Source organism: Panthera leo, chromosome B1, assembly GCF_018350215.1.
Source record: "Panthera leo isolate Ple1 chromosome B1, P.leo_Ple1_pat1.1, whole genome shotgun sequence".
In the NCBI taxonomy this organism is placed as follows: Eukaryota; Metazoa; Chordata; class Mammalia; order Carnivora; family Felidae; genus Panthera; species Panthera leo.
In genome coordinates this window covers 135,254,366-135,272,657 of record NC_056682.1, presented here as the reverse complement: position 1 = coordinate 135,272,657, position 18,292 = coordinate 135,254,366, and the positions used below count along the sequence as shown (strand labels likewise).

The following is an 18,292-nucleotide window of genomic DNA, read 5'->3' as shown; positions in this document are numbered from 1 at the left end:
CCCTATGTGTATGTGTTTAGAGAATAAAACTTGCTGAAATACATTATACAATATGTGGTAATGTTCTACAGCTGTTTATTCATCTACACTATAAATACCCCTCTGCTTTTCCAAAATCTCCTCTATATTCAGTACAGTGATAGAGGGTACTTAATAAATATGCCTTAACTAACTGTCCAATATTTCTTTGTCTATATTCTGTTGCATGTTAAGAATGAAAGTTCACAGTAAGCAAATATAGTAATGATTAAAGAAGTCCAGCAAAGCAGAATTAAGAATGCCATGTAACTGAAATTTTACATGACTGTATCCAGTGCTGTGAATGAACTACCCAGTGGAAAATAATCAGCCATTTGCCTAGTTACTTGTCACCCTTTTTACAGCAAATGCAGGAAAGAGACCTTTGTCTGGTATCTACAGATATAAGGCACAGAATCTGAATTTGTAAATGCTAACCTCTTCACCCTGAGGTGAAAATATCAACATTCTTGTATTTGTCAACATTTTTCAAAATAAGCAAGATCATTATGCTTTTAGTAATAAAACACAAATCAGTATTATATTATAGTCATGTAAATGTTACCACTAGGTAAAGGGTGATATGTGAAAGGTACATGGGATTCTACAAATTTTGCAACTTCCTGTAAATTTATAATTACTTCAAAATACACAAACACAGGGGCACCTGGGTGGCTCAGTCAATTAAGCGTCTGACTTCATTCGGCTCAGGTTGTCATGATCTCGTGGTTCATGAGTTCGAGCCTTGCGTAGGGCTCTGTGCTGACAGCGCAGAGCCTGGAGCCTGCTTCGGATTCTGTGTCTGCCTCTCTCTCTGCCCCTCCCCTGCTCATGTTCTGTCTCTGTCTTTTCTCAAGAATAAATACCATTAAAAATTTTTTTTAAAACACTTAAAAAAATACATAAAAAATATATGTATCAGTAAGGTAATACAGTTTGAATAAATGTTAGAGAAGTGAAAGCAAATATATACATTGCTTTCCCAAATTCAAACACTCAGAACATACTAAGAGATCTGGATATTTTGAGAAGATACTTGTGGTTTGTCTTTGTTTTTTTTTTTAAGGATGTATTTTAAGTAATCTTTATACCCAACGTGGAGGTCAAACTCACAACCCTGAGATCAAGAATTGCATGCTCCACCAACTGAGCCAGTCAGGAGTGCCACTTGTGGGATTCTTTTTCAACTGCTGAGTCCTAGAGGCGCCTGGGTGGCTCAACCAGTTAAGCATCCGACTCTTGGTTTCAGCTCAGTTCATGATCTCACAGTTCATGAGTTTGAGCCCTGCATCAGGCTCCATGCTGGTGGCGTGGGGCTTACTTGGGATTCTCTCTCTCCCTCTCTCTCTGGCATTCCCCTGAAGGAAGGGAGGGAGATGAGGAGGGGGAGGAGGGGGAGGAGGGGGAGGAGGGGGAGAAGGAGGAGGAAGAGAGGGAGGGGGAGGAGGAAGAGAGGGAGGGGGAGGAGGAAGAGGGGGGAGGGGGAGGAGGAAGAGGGGGGAGGGGGAGGAGGAAGAGGGGGGAGGGGGAGGAGGGGGAGGAGGAGGAGGGGGAGGAGGAGGAGGAAGAGAGGGGGGAGGAGGAGGAAGAGAGGGGGGAGGAGGAGGAAGAGAGGGGGGAGGAGGAGGAGGAAGAGAGGGGGAGGAGGAGGAGGAAGAGAGGGGGAGGAGGAGGAGGAAGAGAGGGGGAGGAGGAGGAGGAAGAGAGGGGGAGGAGGAGGAGGAAGAGAGGGGGAGGAGGAGGAGGAAGAGAGGGGGAGGAGGAGGAGGAAGAGAGGGGGAGGAGGAGGAGGAAGAGAGGGGGGAGGAGGAGGAGGAAGAGAGGGGGGAGGAGGAGGAGGAAGAGAGGGGGGAGGAGGAGGAGGAAGAGAGGGGGGAGGAGGAGGAGGAAGAGAGGGGGGAGGAGGAGGAGGAAGAGAGGGGGGAGGAGGAGGAGGAAGAGAGGGGGGAGGAGGAGGAGGAAGAGAGGGGGGGAGGAGGAGGAGGAAGAGAGGGGGGAGGAGGAGGAGGAAGAGAGAGGGGAGGAGGAAGAGAGAGGGGAGGAGGAAGAGAGAGGGGAGGAGGAAGAGAGAGGGGAGGAGGAAGAGAGAGGGGAGGAGGAAGAGAGGGGGGAGGAGGAGGAGGAAGAGAGGGGGGAGGAGGAGGAGGAAGAGAGGGGGGAGGAGGAGGAGGAGGAAGAGAGGGGGGAGGAGGAGGAGGAAGAGAGGGGGGAGGGGGAGGAGGAAGAGAGGGGGGAGGGGGAGGAGGAAGAGAGGGGGGAGGGGGAGGAGGAAGAGAGGGGGGAGGGGGAGGAGGAAGAGAGGGGGGAGGGGGAGGAGGATGGGGAGGAGGAGGAGGAGGAGGATGGGGAGGAGGAGGAGGAGGAGGATGGGGAGGAGGAGGAGGATGGGGAGGAGGAGGAGGATGGGGAGGAGGAGGAGGAGGATGGGGAGGAGGAGGAGGATGGGGAGGAGGAGGAGGAGGATGGGGAGGAGGAGGAGGAGGATGGGGAGGAGGAGGAGGAGGATGGGGAGGAGGAGGAGGAGGAGGATGGGGAGGAGGAGGAGGAGGAGGATGGGGAGGAGGAGGAGGAGGAGGATGGGGAGGAGGAGGAGGAGGAGGATGGGGAGGAGGAGGAGGAGGATGGGGAGGAGGAGGAGGAGGATGGGGAGGAGGAGGAGGAGGATGGGGAGGAGGAGGAGGAGGATGGGGAGGAGGAGGAGGAGGAGGATGGGGAGGAGGAGGAGGAGGAGGATGGGGAGGAGGAGGAGGAGGAGGATGGGGAGGAGGAGGAGGAGGAGGATGGGGAGGAGGAGGAGGAGGAGGATGGGGAGGAGGAGGAGGAGGAGGATGGGGAGGAGGAGGAGGAGGAGGATGGGGAGGAGGAGGAGGAGGAGGATGGGGAGGAGGAGGAGGAGGAGGAGGATGGGGAGGAGGAGGAGGAGGAGGAGGATGGGGAGGAGGAGGAGGAGGAGGAGGATGGGGAGGAGGAGGAGGAGGAGGATGGGGAGGAGGAGGAGGAGGAGGATGGGGAGGAGGAGGAGGAGGAGGATGGGGAGGAGGAGGAGGAGGAGGATGGGGAGGAGGAGGAGGAGGAGGATGGGGAGGAGGAGGAGGAGGAGGATGGGGAGGAGGAGGAGGAGGAGGATGGGGAGGAGGAGGAGGAGGAGGATGGGGAGGAGGAGGAGGAGGATGGGGAGGAGGAGGAGGAGGAGGAGGATGGGGAGGAGGAGGAGGAGGATGGGGAGGAGGAGGAGGAGGATGGGGAGGAGGAGGAGGAGGATGGGGAGGAGGAGGAGGAGGATGGGGAGGAGGAGGAGGAGGATGGGGAGGAGGAGGAGGAGGATGGGGAGGAGGAGGAGGAGGATGGGGAGGAGGAGGAGGAGGATGGGGAGGAGGAGGAGGAGGATGGGGAGGAGGAGGAGGAGGATGGGGGGGAGGAGGAGGAGGAGGATGGGGAGGAGGAGGAGGAGGATGGGGAGGAGGAGGAGGAGGATGGGGAGGAGGAGGAGGAGGATGGGGAGGAGGAGGAGGAGGATGGGGGGGAGGAGGAGGAGGATGGGGGGGAGGAGGAGGGGGAGGGGGAGGAGGAGGAGGATGGGGAGGAGGAGGGGGGGGGGGAGGAGGAGGGGGAGGAGGGGGAGGAGGGGGAGGAGGGGGAGGAGGAGGAGGAGGGGGAGGAGGAGGAGGACGGGGGGGAGGAGGAGGACGGGGGGGAGGAGGAGGACGGGGGGGAGGAGGAGGACGGGGGGGAGGAGGAGGACGGGGGGGAGGAGGAGGACGGGGAGGAGGAGGAGGAGGACGGGGAGGAGGAGGAGGAGGACGGGGAGGAGGAGGAGGACGGGGAGGAGGAGGAGGACGGGGAGGAGGAGGAGGACGGGGAGGAGGAGGAGGACGGGGAGGAGGAGGAGGACGGGGAGGAGGAGGAGGACGGGGAGGAGGAGGAGGACGGGGAGGAGGAAGAGGACGGGGAGGAGGAAGAGGACGGGGAGGAGGAGGAGGACGGGGAGGAGGAAGAGGACGGGGAGGAGGAAGAGGACGGGGAGGAGGAAGAGGACGGGGAGGAGGAAGAGGATGGGGAGGAGGAAGAGGACGGGGAGGAGGAAGAGGATGGGGAGGAGGGGGAGGGGGAGGGGGGGAGGGGGAGGGGGAGGAGGAGGAGGAAGAGGAGGAGGAAGAGGAGGAGGAAGAGGAGGAGGAAGAGGAGGAGGAAGAGGAGGAGGAGGAGGAGGAAGAGGAGGAGGAGGAGGAGGAAGAGGAGGAGGAGGAGGAGGAGGAGGAGGAAGAGGAGGAGGAGGAAGAGGAGGAGGAGGAAGAGGAGGAGGAGGAAGAGGAAGAAGAGGAGGAGGAGGAGGAAGAGGAGGAGGAGGAGGAAGAGGAGGAGGAGGAGGAGGAGGAGGAGGAGGAAGAGGAGGAGGAGGAGGAAGAGGAGGAGGAGGAGGAGGAGGAGGAGGAGGAAGGGGAAGAGGAGGAGGAAGGGGAAGAGGAGGAGGAAGGGGAAGAGGAGGGGGAAGAGGAGGGGGAAGAGGAGGGGGAAGAGGAGGGGGAAGAGGAGGGGGAAGAGGAGGGGGAAGAGGAGGGGGAAGAGGAGGGGGAGGAGGAGGGGGAAGAGGAGGGGGAGGAGGAGGGGGAGGAGGAGGGGGAGGAGGAGGGGGAAGAGGAGGGGGAAGAGGAGGGGGAGGAGGAGAAAAGCCTTGGGCTCAGGTCATGATCTCACAGTTGGTGGTTCATGAGATTGAACCCCACACTGGGCTCCATGCTAAGAGTAGTGCCTGCTTGGGATTTTCTCTCCCCATCTCTCTGCCCCTTTCCTGCGTGCATACACACGCTCTCTCTCAAAATAAATAAACTTTAAAATAAATAAATAAATATTGAATCCCACATACAATAATTAATCATCTCCTAAATTATGCAATTTATAAAGTAAAATTTATGTGTGTGGATGTTTTACTTAGAGCAAGAAATAAACCTACAAGGTTCTATGCAGATATACACAAATTAGTTGTCCCCTCTGAAGAAAAAAAATAATACACACTAATTCTGGCATGAGTTTTTATATCAAATGATGGCTAAGTAGAACACCATATGCCAACTATACTTCAATAAAAAATATATTGGCTATGTATCAAATTCTTACTTTTCTTAGGCTAATATTAAATTAACTGGCCTCGTTAAGTCCACACTGGCTGAAGAAGAATAAAACAGGCTACGGACAAACATACAGGAAGAGGAAGCTGGAACTGCTATTTAAAAATGCAGCAGGGGCTCCAGGGTGGCTCAGTCAGTTAAGTGTCCGACTTCAGCTCCAGTCATAATCTCATGGTTCATGAGTTTGAGCCCCACGCTGGGCTCTCTGCTGACAGCAGAGAGCTCAGAGCCTGGAGCCTGCTTTGGATTCTGTGTCTCCCTCTCTCTCTACCCTTTGCCTGCTCACACTCTGTCTCTCTCTAAAATAAAAAAACATTAAAAAATTTTTAATTAAAAAAAATTTAAAATGCAGCAAATTCATCAAGTATTGACAACATACCTTTTACCTGTGTCAAAAGTACCCTGTAGCATGATCCCTCTCACAACATAGGTACCAAGGGCTTAAGAACTGAGGAAAGCAAAAAGAATCAGTGTCAAAACTCAGTTATCACTATTATTTTATCTAAGGGCTCTGCAGTAGAAAGGACTGTCAACAGATGAAGAATCAGAGGCCAGATGGGACAGGTCACAGGCCCAAAGTAACACAACTCTCTAATGGCAGAGGTAGAGCAAGAATTCAAATCCCTTAATTTCTGGGCCTCTGAAGTGCCATTACAAATAGGCACTTATCTTTCATAAGTAGTAATAATGAATACTTTAAAGGGATTAGGCCATACACAAAAGAACAAATAACTGTAATTAGTTTATTAGGAATAAAAAGTCTCATCCAATAGTCTTCTAGACTCCAAAATACAAGTATAGTACTTTAAACCCACTATAGCTTCACAACAATTAGTTGACTTAGTTATTAATCTAAGCTTGTAACTTCACCAAAATGGATGGTAGGTACCAGTACCACCTAAGTCTGTTTTCCTTGCTAAGCAGATTCAGTTTTCCTAAGGCTTAACAGTGTCTGCTGCTGGGTCAGCATAACGAAAAGAAAGGGTTGTCAAAGTGCACCCACAAGTCTCAAGCATGCTCAGGTACTGTAGCACCTGACCACCATAATGCTCTTTTGCAGAATAGCACAAACAATGATATATTGAACTTAAAATAACTAAATGCATTAATTTTATCCCAAGTCATACATTAATACACTGCATACAAATAGAAGCAAGGACGATTTTTTTTTAATTTGTGAGAGAACTTAAACCTAAGTCACTAGTAATTTTCCTTGACCTAAGAAAACCAACGTACAAATTTAATAGTAAGACCACTCTATTAGAGAAATAAAATGAAGGCCCTACTCACGCATAACCATTAAAACAGCAACAACAAAAAAAACTCAAACCCAAAACAAAACAAAAACTCAGCACTTAGTGAAATTATAATTTTGTTGGTCACAATACAAATAGTACCCACAATAAGCAGACTAAGATATACAAAGTATTTCATGTACTAAAACACTAAAGGACCTATCACCACCAGGCCTGTCACAATGGATTACAACACTATGGAAGATCAATAATCCAATATTTATGTTATACATAAGACAGCCTACTGCACACAATGATTTTTAGTAAAACATAAATGGAAAAATTATTCCTATCCCTAACATATGGTACTTTAAATGCTCTGCCTCTTCTTACAGCTTTTGCGGGTAGGACACTTGGGATCTCCCACCATCCTTTCCCTGCAGGCTCAAAGACATGCAGGTAGTGGGGAAGGAAACAGACAGAATGTGGAAGCCTGAGATGTAAGGACTGAGGGATTCAAGAGTTACTGGTAAGAGTTCCAGGCTTAAGATGATACCTAGATGTCCTGGGGCTGAAGACTCCCTGCTAGAGCCGGCCATTTCCCCAAAGGCCTGCACCAGGATAGTAAGGTTAATTGCCAACTCTAATCGTTCAACCAAATGAAACTCACTAAGAAATACTGTCTATTTTATTTCTAGTACTAGACTTTTCACACCCTGCTCCTGCTTGAGTTGTTTATAGAAGTGATATTCTAGACCTATCAGTGGTTTATTAAAGAGTCAAAGGCCCAGTAATAAAATAGCCCCCAAAAATTCCTGCCAAAGAAAGGAAAACAGAAGTGTAAATTAACCAAAAACTGTGCAATGACCACCATCTATTTAGCCTGGAGAGAAATTATCTACATTTCTCTGTTACATATACATTCGCTGCTAATGAATGAACGCAAAAATTTCTGAAGTATTTGTCGTTTCTTGAGCTTGTGATTAGAGAAAGGGCAAATAAGCCAGTAGAGAAAGAGGTTAAGAGATTTGGGGGAAGCTTGCCCATGGGTTTAAGGGAAGCAGAAGAAAGAACAGGCAAAGGCTGGTACACGGGTGTGCACTTAATCATTCACCCAGTATTTACTGAGCACTTATTATGCACAGCTCATTGCTCCAGCACTAAATGCACAGTGGTCAGCAAAACATAGAATCCACATTCACATCAGGGTAGCAGTCACTACACAGTACTGTTAAGTACCTCTTACCCAGTTTTCAGTAATAAATCCCATTTTCAGCAATTCTAAAATTCAACAGACATTAATTCAATGAAATAGGAATTCAGAGGTTTAAAAAAAAAAATTTAGGGCCTCAGCCTAGGGAGAGGAGACAAACAAAGCAGCTATTAAGTAGGGGTATGACAAAGAGTGCTAAGGGAACACAGAGGAGGGATAATCTAGCACTATTCCCAGTAGAAGGAAAGGCTTAAGGTAAGAGAGGTGGCATACTTCAGAAACCTCAAGTAGGAGATAGGAATGCATCTCTGTCCATGGAGAGGACGCACTCTAGGGTCCAACTCACTGAGCTCAGAAGTCAAAGTCCTCACGCTGCCCTGCTTGGTCTGCCGGAGCCTCCACTAGCCTGACCCCAGCTCTCACCTCCCTCCGCCAACCCCTTGCTGTTGTCTAGACATCTCAAGCACCCTCCCCTCAGCACCTGCTCTTCTCGCAGATCTAAAACTCTCATTGCCTTGAATATTTTGAGTCTCTGCTCAGATGTCATAATAGAGCCTTCTCATACAGCCCTCTATAAATGGCAGCACACCCACACCTCAGCAACCTACTGCTCCCTAACTCCTTACCCAGCCTTATGTTGTTCCATTGCACTCATTACCAACTGACAATAGTATACACTTGTCATCTGTCCCCCTCTAGAATTTAAGTCCCTTGATAAAACTCCATCACCTAGAACTCTGCAGAGCACTCAAATCTTTTTCTTTTCTTTTTTTTTTAATGAACAAATGAATGGCTGTCAGAGAGGAGACTGGAGAAGCTAGAGCCTGGTCACAAACACAGAGCTTTGTACAGAATAGGACCCCATGCTTTAATGGCTCTTTGATGGCTTAGAATCTATTAAAAGATTTTAAAGAGGAGAAAAAAAAAGCGTATTGAAAAGATCATAACCGTGTATTTTTCCAAGTTAAAAAGGAAAATTTGTTTTGGAAACAGGGTGAGAGGAAGTGATGAGCAGAGGTGTGACTACAGCTAAGGAGAGTATGTATAGAAGGGCACTGTAGCACTTCAGCTGAGAAACAGAGGCCTGAATCAAGGCCTCTAAGGAGGAAGCAGAAGAGGAGAAATACTTAGAAGACAAAAGCAATTGGACCTAGTATGTGCCTGGGGGTGGAAACTGAGGAAGACAAAGGAGTAGAAGATGAAGGCCTGGATTCCACTCAGGACAGGGTAGATGAGAATGGCATTTCCTCACATTGAGAAGACAGGCGGCAGGCGGCACAGGAAGGACATTTTGGGGGAAAGGTTATGAGTTGAGGTTTGGACAGTTGAGGTTGACATGCCTATGGAACATCTCAGTAGGTATGTCTAAACCAGCTGTTGGATATATGAATCTAGAGCTAAGGAGTATAGTTTGGACGGGTAAAATAAATAAGGAAGAGTTAAGGATGTATACTAAAGTATCACAAATGTACCATTTTTAAATTATGTTTAAATTTATTGCTCCATCTGGAAAAACTAAAAACCATTATAGATCCCAGAATAAAATCAGCACTCTGAATGCCATTAATAGTTATTACACATGAGTATGTAACAAATAAAACTTGACCAACTTGATAGTAGCAATAAAAATCAAATATACTGAGGAGCACCTGGGTGGCTCAGTCGGTTAAGCGTCCAACTTCAGCTCAGGTCATGATCTCACAGCTTGTGGGTTTGAGCCCTGCATCCGGCTCTGTGCTGACAGCTCAGAGCCTAGAACCTGCTTCGGATTCTGTGTCTCCCTCTCTCTCTTTCTCTCTCAAAAATAAACATTAAAAAAAATTTTTTTTTAAATCAAATACACTGAATCAAAAATATACACTATAATCTTCCATGAAATTTAGCTTTCCAAGTATTGAAAGTAATGCTATATTCATTTATGTATTAACACTTCTTACAAGTTCCTGGATGAGTTCAAAGATTACATGATGGAACTATTTTTTAAGCCCAAGCAAATTTGAAGAAATGCTTTATAATTTGAGGGTTTTTTTAAAAGTTTATTTATTTGTTTTGAAAGAGAATGAGGGAGAAAGAGTGGGATGGGCAGAGATAGAGGGAGAGAGAGAATCCTAAGCTGGCTCCACTCAGTGAAGAGCAAAATGTGGGATTCAGTCCTGTAACAGCGAGATCATGACCTGAGCTGATACCAAGTTGGACGCTCAACCAACTATGCCACCCAGGTGCCCCAATTTTTTGAGTTTTTTTAAATTCCAAAGTTTTATGAAAAGAAACAAATCTTTACCTAGGTTTTTCTTAGCCACATTTAAAAAATGTTAACGGCTAACTTTTAGAATTCCTTACTGCTTCCTTTCAAAAAAGCAATTCATGAAAGGCAATTTCACAAGAAATCAAGAAACATCCTTTAAGTGCTATAGCCTTTATAGTGAGACCATGACTGATGACCAAGCCAAAAATAAAATTATTCAGCAATGCCAATCATAAACTTCCTATGTTGGTTCAAATACTACTGAAAATGAGAAGTCAAAAATGTTGGGGCACCTGGGTGGCTCAGTCAGTTAAGTGTCCAACTCTTGCTTTCGGCTCAGGTCATGACCTCATGGTTCATGAGACTGAGCACCACATGGGGCTCTGTGTTGACAGCACAGACCCTGCGTGAGATTCTCTCTCCCTCTCTCTCTGTCCTTCCCACTCTTGTGCACTCCCTCTCTCTCAAAATAAACTTAAAAAAAAGTCAAAAATGTTAAAGGAGACTACACACATAATAATTGCTGAGATTTTAATAACTGATAATAGTAAGTACTGACAAGGATGCAGAGCACCTGAAATTCTCACAGTGCTGGTAGGAATACAAAATAGTATAGTCATTTTGGAAAAAAGTTTGGCTATTCGATATAAATTACTACTTTTGATAAATATACCCTTTTCCTAGGACCCAGTAATCCCAACTGAAAATATCTGTCCTTCACATTGTTTATTGTAGCTTTATTTCTAACTGACCCAAACTAGGCACGACTCAAGATACCTTAATATAGGCCATGGTAAGAGTATTTACACTACAAAAAGTAGCAAATACTACAAATTCGGGATTTTTTTTTGGAGAGCAGGTTGTTAACACATTTATCAGCATACCACTGAAAAAACTACTGACACATGCAACAACTTAATGAATATCAAAATCATTATGTTAAGTAAAAGACTCAAAAGATTGCATATTGTAGGATTTCATTTATGTGATATTCTAGAACAGGGAAAACTATAGGTCTGTGAATTAGATTAATAGTTGCCAGGGGCTGGGGGCAGAGGGAGAGAACCTTTTGGTTGGATGGAAATGTTTCTTATCTTGATTGTGGTGATTATCCAATTGTATACATTTGTCAAAACTACTGCATGTATATTATACTTCATTAAACCTGATGACAAAAAAAATTAAAGTAGGAGTCATTTATCTCTTAATTCTTTTATGGGTGATAAATGCATCATACACACAAAGGGAAACTGGAACTCAGCGGAAATATCAGGAAGGCAGATTTTAACTTACATAAACAGAAAAAGACTTAGAATGTTGAAGAAAGATGTGAACCTGTTATCATATAGGTATGAAAATCAGATGCCTGATGATCCTTCCAAGGATGCTACAGAAATGGCCCTACTTTGGGTGTGATTTCAGATTAGCATCACTAAGGGCTCATCCTCCTTGGGAGTCAGTGGTTCTCAAGTTCCATGATATAGTATGTTAGATAATCTCAGATCCACTTTTCCAAACTTTTTTTTTAACGTTTATTTATTTTTAAGGAAGAGAGAGCAGGGGAGGGGAAGGGAGAGGAGACACAGAACTCGAAGCAGGCTCCAGGCTCTGCACTGTCTGCACAGAGCCCTATGTGGGGCTTGAACTCAGGAACTGCCAGATCATGCCCTAAGCAAAAGGGGAATGCTCGACCGACTTGAGCCACCCAGTCACCCCTTAGATCCACTTTTCAATCACTTGTCACTTACTCTTTGTTTACTAGATTTTGCAAGACCAGAACATGTTTTCTAATTCGTATCTTCTTTGTGCAGAAATTTTTAATTAGAAATCTAACATTTTTCACATGAATCGATTTCAACACAGAAAAACAAACTAGTATAAATCTGTATTTCTAGTAGGTTGAGAATAGTTCAAAGTATAACATGTACTACTGTGCTCATATGTCCTAGGAAGAGTTCTCAAATCAGTCTAATGCATATGTATTTCTAAATATAAAAAAAGAAAAACATACCAAGCCATTTCCTGTGCTTAGAGTCCCATGATAAAGTTTTTTTAAAGCAAGATTTATTTTTTGCTAGACCTATGTCCTAATACACACCTAGTTTTTTTTTTTTTTTTAACCAACATATTTTTGGTTCTGTTTTACATTATGTTTGTTATAATTAGCCGGATGGTGGAAACTAATTGTTCTAAACCTGCTCTCAAATGATTCCAACCTGGAAATATACTGCTATCTCAAAGCAAAAGGTTTTGTTCTTCTTTTTTAATGTTTGGTTTTCAGACTACAATAACCATTTGGAACTACCAACTCATGCCCATTACTGAACAAAAAACTGTTTTTCCTATGCATTAGCACCATTCTCCCACAGGAAACAACCATTTTTAAGGCACTGGAAGTAGAGATAAGGATTCACACATATAGTAAACATCCTTTCAATCAGGTTTTATCCGATTATTTCAGCGAAAAGAGGACCTAATAGTGTAGATCTCGGAATTCAATGATAAAAATCAATGAAACGCTGCACCTGAGGATCAAACACTGGCCAGGTGGGCCAAAAGGCTTTTGGTAGGAAAGGTCACAACAGCTCTTTGAACCCCACCGTAACTGTGAATGTTTGCGATACCACCACATCCCATGCACAAGAGAATAAAAGGGCAAACACCCCAAGAGCATCTAGGTTCCTCGCATAAACGAAGGGTTTCCAGCACAGGGCGTTGGGGGAGAGCAGGGCTTGGGAATAAGCAGGAGAGGCCCGGGAGACAGCGCCCGAGGGATGGAGGCCTCGCTCGGCTGCGCACGGGCGCTGGGGGGGCTCCGGGAGCGGAGACCCCACAGGGTCTGGAAATGGGGCTTTGGCGGGACCCCTATGCCTGGACCGCTAGGTTACACCTTCACTGCTCACTAGGGACAACGTCCAGCCCTGTCCTCCCCCGCCCCCCGAAATACCCCAACATCCCTCCCCACCTCCAGCCGCGCGTGACCCCAACCCCGACCCCACCGCGACGGCGCCCTCTCCAGGCCGCGGTGGAGGACACAAGGCAGGCAGCCAAGACTGATGGCAGCGGCGGCTGGGGGCAGCGCGGTCCCGGGGGAGGGCGGCAGCTGGGCCTCGGCCTGTCCGCAGGGGCAGCGGGCACAGGGCCGCGAGTGGGCAGCGCCTCCGCCCCGCACAAACAAAGCGGCCCGGGCGGGCCGGGCGCAGGGTGGGGTGGGGGGCGCTGGCAGTGGGCACTCACCGGAGGGCTGGCGGGCGGGCGCGGGCGGGCCTGGCCCGGGAGCTGGGACCGCGGGGCCCGAGTGCGCGCCGGCGACGGGGAGGGGGCAGCGGGCACAGTGTCCGCGGCGGGGCCCAGGAGCCCCGCGGCGGGGCCAGGGGCCGCGGGCCGGCCTGGATTCTGCGACCGCGAGGTGCGGGAACCGGTCCGCCGGCGCGGGCAGCGGCGCTAGGCGGCCGGGGCAGCGACGCCGCCGCCTTCCCCTTCTCCTGCCCCGGTCCCTGCTCCCCCGCGTCCTCCTCCTCGCTGGGTCCCCGCCGCCGCCGCCGCCTCAGCCTCGGCGCTTCTCGGGCTTCTCCTCTCCATCAAGGCCGGGCCGACCCGCAGGGACCATCCCGGAAAGTGAGGGGTTGTTGCCGTTTCCCGCAGCTGTTGGTGGCCATCTTTAATCCTCCTCCTCCTCCTCCTGCTTTCTCCACCTCCCGCTGGCTGCCTGACTGACTGACTCTGGATCCTCCTCTTTCTCCTCCTGCTCCTCCTACTGAGCCGGCCGCAGAAATTGCAGACACTCTTCCTCTCTCCCCTCCTGCCTTTCCTTCCTCTTTCCTTACTTCCTTCCCTTCCTTCGTCTTCCCGCTTTCCCCCTCACTCTTACTGGCTGCTTTCGCCCCCTTTTGCAGGCAGCGGGCGCTGGGTTCCCTCCGCTTGAGTTTGGCCCCCGTTTTCACTCCTGCCCCTCTTCCCCCTTCCCTTCCAGACGCACACACCCCAGCTTCCTTCCCCTCGCCCAGCACTCAGCTGCTCCCGTTTCCCTCTCCCAACTCACTGACGCTTTCCCGTGGTTCCCACCCGCCTCAGTTCCAATTTCTCAAAAGACTCAGCTGTGTAAGGACACCTGGGTTCTGCTCTCCCTACCCTACACCCATTTGCTGGATGCTGTCAGACGGCGATGGAAAAAAGGAAGACTGCGTTAATTTTACTCTAGCTCGAGTACAAAAGGACTGCCCACGCTAGCTATTTTACTACGCAGCTTTGAAACTCCTGGATGGTGTCGTGTTTGGCTCCAGTCCATTACTGGACCGAGGAGTTGAAGAGCCCAGTCTCAAATGTTGCCTTCCCTCACTGATCTTGAGCAGGTTACCTTAACATTTTAGGGGTTCCCCCCTTCAATTATTTATACCTTTGCAATCCTAACAAACACAGTGTTTACACGAAATTAACACGCTTTGATAAATCCAGAACTACTGAGTGATCATCAGTTTGCCTCTCTCTCTCTCATGTTTCTAACATGATCAACCCAGTAGACACTTTGGGGCAAGCCTCAGTTCTGGCAGTGGAGGCAAACTGAGTCAGCAATTAATTATGAGTGGAGACTTTGAAACAGGCTTAGAGTGGGGAAGTGGTAATACCATTGTTCTAATGACAAATTTTATTTTCCTAGCACTGCAATCTACAGGAGCTTGTGAATTTCCTCTACTGAAAATGAAGCAAAGGGGACGTGCTGATGGCTTCTTTTTATTACTTTGCCTTTCGCAAGTTGAACCCATTTGCAAGGATCCACACAAGTTGGCCCAAGGTTTCTGCTTCTTAAGGATACTAGCTATAAAAAAAAAAAAAAAAAAAAAAAAAAAAAGGCACTTTACCCTTTCAGAATAAGAGGATTAGTTGTGTTCAAAGGCCAAATAGGGAGAAATGTTTCCAAATGTAGTTTTAGTAAACTAAAACTCAAAGTGAGTAATTTTTTTAAGTTTAAATCTAAATACTGTTATTATGAAAATATGTTTTAAAGTTCTCTGAAGACAGCATGTTCAACTAAAAATGTTAGTATGCTTTGAGGATCATGGAGATGGGATTCTATTTCTTTGACCATCACACAGTAACGTGTACCCAGTTAGGTTCCAGATTTCAGCTGCCATCTTTCAAGCCAGTCATTCTACTAGAAATGAACAACCTGCATCAGCATCTAAAACTTTCAAACCCACATATGTCTTTGAGACGACTTTGCATAATACATTTTGGAATAAATTATTGAAAACAAAGCACCTTTAAAAAGAAGCACCTATATTATGTGTGTGTGTGTGTGTGTGTGTGTGTGTGTGTGTGTGTATGTGTGTGTGTTCTTTTCGGCCTTTTGATGTTTATTCTTTAGATTTTTTGTTTCTCCAGTCTATTACTAAGCAAAATTACCACAAAATTCTTAACTCTTAAGTATTTCCTTATAAAACTGTATATTTGCAGAAAAAAAGGTTCAATAACATGAATACATAGTAAGAAAATCAATTGATTTCTAAACACTGAGACCAGCATGCATTTTAAAAGATTTTCAGTTACATATGAGGTTTCAGGAATCTTATTGTAATTTTATTTACACTAAGGAAAGCAAAGTTCTACATTTTTTATTAATATCTTAAATATAAATATTTTCCTGTTGAAATATGTTGCAATGAAGTTTACGTATAGATCAGTATGCAAATACAGCTGTTTCTTGTTAATGTCTTACAAACTGAAAATCTCAAAGGTTTTTCAATGATACAAAAACGTAGCAAGCTTTTTTTCTCTTTTCCTGAAGTCATATAAACACAAGCACTGTAATAATGGATAGTATCCAGAGAAATCAGACCCTTCACAGTTACTTTTTTTGCAGCTCTGTTTCAGACCTATCATTATTACAGCCCTTACCTTCTTTAGTCTTTGTTACTGTATAAGAGTAGTTTCTCTGTCATCTCAGGGTTTGGATATGAAAAAAAAAGGTCAGATCAGGTTCTTCCGTAACATGATTATTGTTTCATATGTATTCACCCTCAGATAAACTCAAGGTCCTCCGTAAAACAAAGAATTGTGTTAAAGTGGGATAAACCCTTTGTGCAGAGGCCAGATGGAAAGGGATCCAGGCATGTGCAGCAAACTCCTCTGGGAATAGAGGAACAAACACGAAGGGCTATTTCTAAGCAGAGCCTGGTCCCCAACTTACAGTTCATGAATAAGGTGATTGTGGAGAATAACAAGAGGATATCTGTGACAATAAACAAACAAAACCCATGTTTGTTTTTAACATGATTGAGAATTCTATGAACATGAATAAGCAAAGCATAAGTTTAAATGAAGGTAGAAATAAAAGGGTCATGAAAAATATCAAAAAGTAACAGGAAGAAAATAAAATATAAGGTAATTTTGGAAGATTGTTAGGATAAATCATATGTATTGACAATTTGCTATTTAAGCAATTGTTTTCTTTACACTTGCTTTTAAAACTAAAAAAAATTAAACCTGGGCAGGTATATAATCTCAGAGATGAGCATAAATAAATTATAGAATTTTAAGATACGTATTACCAGAACACATAAGTGCTTAACTTACACTGGAACACAAAAACCAAATGGAATAGAAGCTTCAATACACATATTTTTAAATTACATAACCACTATATTTAAAATATACACCCATTTTTCCAAACTGTTAGGTAGAGCAAAAATATCATATTATTTTTTCTTGTTTGAAAGAACCAGATGGAAAATAAATGGGGATTTCTGGGGTCTCTGGGGATCACGGAAATTGAATGACTATAAAAAAACCATATTCCAGACAAGGGTATAGTCTTGGGGTAAATGTTCAATTTTATTCTCATAATCGCTGTTCTTTTAGAAAAGACAATATTTCTGTTCCAATGTCTTCCTCTTTAAACGGATTGTCTAAAATATCAAGTGAATAATGACAAGCCATATTTATCTGCACTGATTGAAATTTAGTATCATTCTTCACTCCTCAATTTAGAGAACTCCTTATAATTAACTGATGAGCTGTCCTCGAGACATTGCCATTTAGAGTCATTACTGCATTCTAATTGGGGAGAAATGCTTTTAGAAAGTTCCAATTAGAGACTTTTTCTGTTCTTATAAATACATTCGAAGGAGGTACTGAAACATTTGTTTTGTGGGCTTTTTTTGTTTTGTTTTTTGTTTTTGTTTTTGTTTTGGTGGGGAGGAGGTCATAGATTGGTGCTTTGTTCTTGTGTTTTTGCTTAAGTAAATAGCAGAAGATAAAACTTTAAATTTTGAAAAGTAAAGACCACTTGAAGAACCCGAATAGTAATAATTTTTGCTTTTGCTTATCATAATGATCATGATTATAATAGAAAAAGTGTTTTCTGAACACTTCATAATTAGTGAATTGTATTTCTACTTAAAGGTCGAAGCCTTCCTTGATCTTCAACCCCTTTATATATACTTATGGAGAGTTCAGACTTTTAAACCAGTATGTTGGCAATGTTTTTACAAGTTAACTATTGTGCTAGGCAACTAGGTTTATCTCACTCGTAAAAAAAATATGTTGGCAAAAAATTTCAAATGGCTTATTATAAGCCATTTAGTGTATATTTAATGACACTCTGAAGAGAACCCAGATCTCCTGACTCACTCTCAAGTTCAAAAACTTCAGAGTTTAAAGGATAATCTTACAAGTGGGAAACTGAAGCCCAATGAAACTTTTAACTGTACCACATTAGTTTAAATATAATTTAAACTTTATTTCCAGAAGTACTGTTCAGCACTGACCTTTTTCAGAAATAAAGCTAAGGAACAAAGTAAAATAAACTGGGTTTTTATGTTGTTTACAAAAATGAGAATAATTGCAATAAAACAAAAAGCAAATTGAAAAAGAATTTAAGAAAATGCAAATTGACTAAAAATGTATGAAATTATTCTTTTAATCTAGAACATCCCTTATTCTATAATATTTAATTTTTGGTCAAAAAGTATAAAGTTAACCCTCAAAAATACTGTGTTATTTAATAGATTGAATCTAAATTAGGAGTCTAAGAAAGGAACCTCTATTAGCTAAATAAAGTAAAACACTGCCATCTGCTGACCATATGAAAAATAAGTTGCTCTTTGACCCATCTGTAAGAAGATAAGATCAAGGCAACAGTATTAATTTATTCCATATATCTTTTAACAATTCTAAAAAGTACTATGCTGGGCGATGTAAAATTAATTAATTTCTTATATAAAAACTTTGGATTCTATATTCTATACTAGCATGTGTTGGTAGCACTATTTGAAAGCAGTCTGCAAAGCAGAAGAGACTCTTAAAAACTAAGAACAAACTGAGGGTTGATGGGGGGTGGGAGGGAGGGGAGGGTGGGTGATGGGCATTGAGGAGGGCACCTTTTGGGATGAGCACTGGGTGTTGTATGGAAACCAATTTGACAATAAACTTCATATATTGAAATAAAAAAAAAAGA

General features: G+C 44.9%; 3 protein-coding genes across 4 annotated transcripts in view; 1 reads left to right on the top strand and 2 right to left on the bottom strand.

The window, feature by feature from the left end:
• WDFY3 (WD repeat and FYVE domain containing 3) overlaps positions 1 to 13,128 on the bottom strand; it is a 276,427-nt gene extending 263,299 nt beyond the window's left edge. The window contains exon 1 of one of the 2 annotated variants that reach the window (XM_042936004.1): positions 13,075 to 13,128. The gene's annotated coding sequence lies outside the window, so the exon portion shown is untranslated. The remainder of the gene's footprint in view (positions 1 to 13,074) is intronic. The other variant, XM_042936003.1, reaches the window with a different exon arrangement.
• Positions 586 to 4,642, bottom strand: LOC122218470 (basic proline-rich protein-like; the record flags this gene model as incomplete). Its single annotated transcript, XM_042936701.1, has 3 exons — positions 586 to 640; positions 2,284 to 3,723; positions 4,566 to 4,642. Coding segments are annotated over 3 exons (1,572 nt in total), but the record flags the coding sequence as incomplete, so codon positions are not given.
• LOC122218469 (translation initiation factor IF-2-like) lies at positions 12,894 to 16,049 on the top strand. The gene is made up of 3 exons (XM_042936699.1): positions 12,894 to 13,455; positions 14,495 to 14,629; positions 15,859 to 16,049. Exons 1-3 carry the CDS (start codon positions 12,894 to 12,896, stop codon positions 15,906 to 15,908), a joined length of 747 nt encoding a protein of 248 aa, XP_042792633.1. The 3' UTR covers positions 15,909 to 16,049.
• The last annotated feature ends 2,243 nt before the right edge of the window (positions 16,050 to 18,292 follow it).

What these genes read in the sequence shown, in the direction of transcription:
- LOC122218469 (XM_042936699.1), top strand. Translation starts at nt 12,894, where the DNA reads ATGGCAGCGGCGGCTGGGGGCAGCGCGGTCCCGGGGGAGGGCGGCAGC. An exon ending in CGCAGGGACCATCCCGGAAA is followed by an intron (nt 13,456 to 14,494) that starts GTGAGGGGTTGT and finishes TTATTTTCCTAG; the next exon opens with CACTGCAATCTACAGGAGCT. An exon ending in TCCACACAAGTTGGCCCAAG is followed by an intron (nt 14,630 to 15,858) that starts GTTTCTGCTTCT and finishes ATTCACCCTCAG; the next exon opens with ATAAACTCAAGGTCCTCCGT.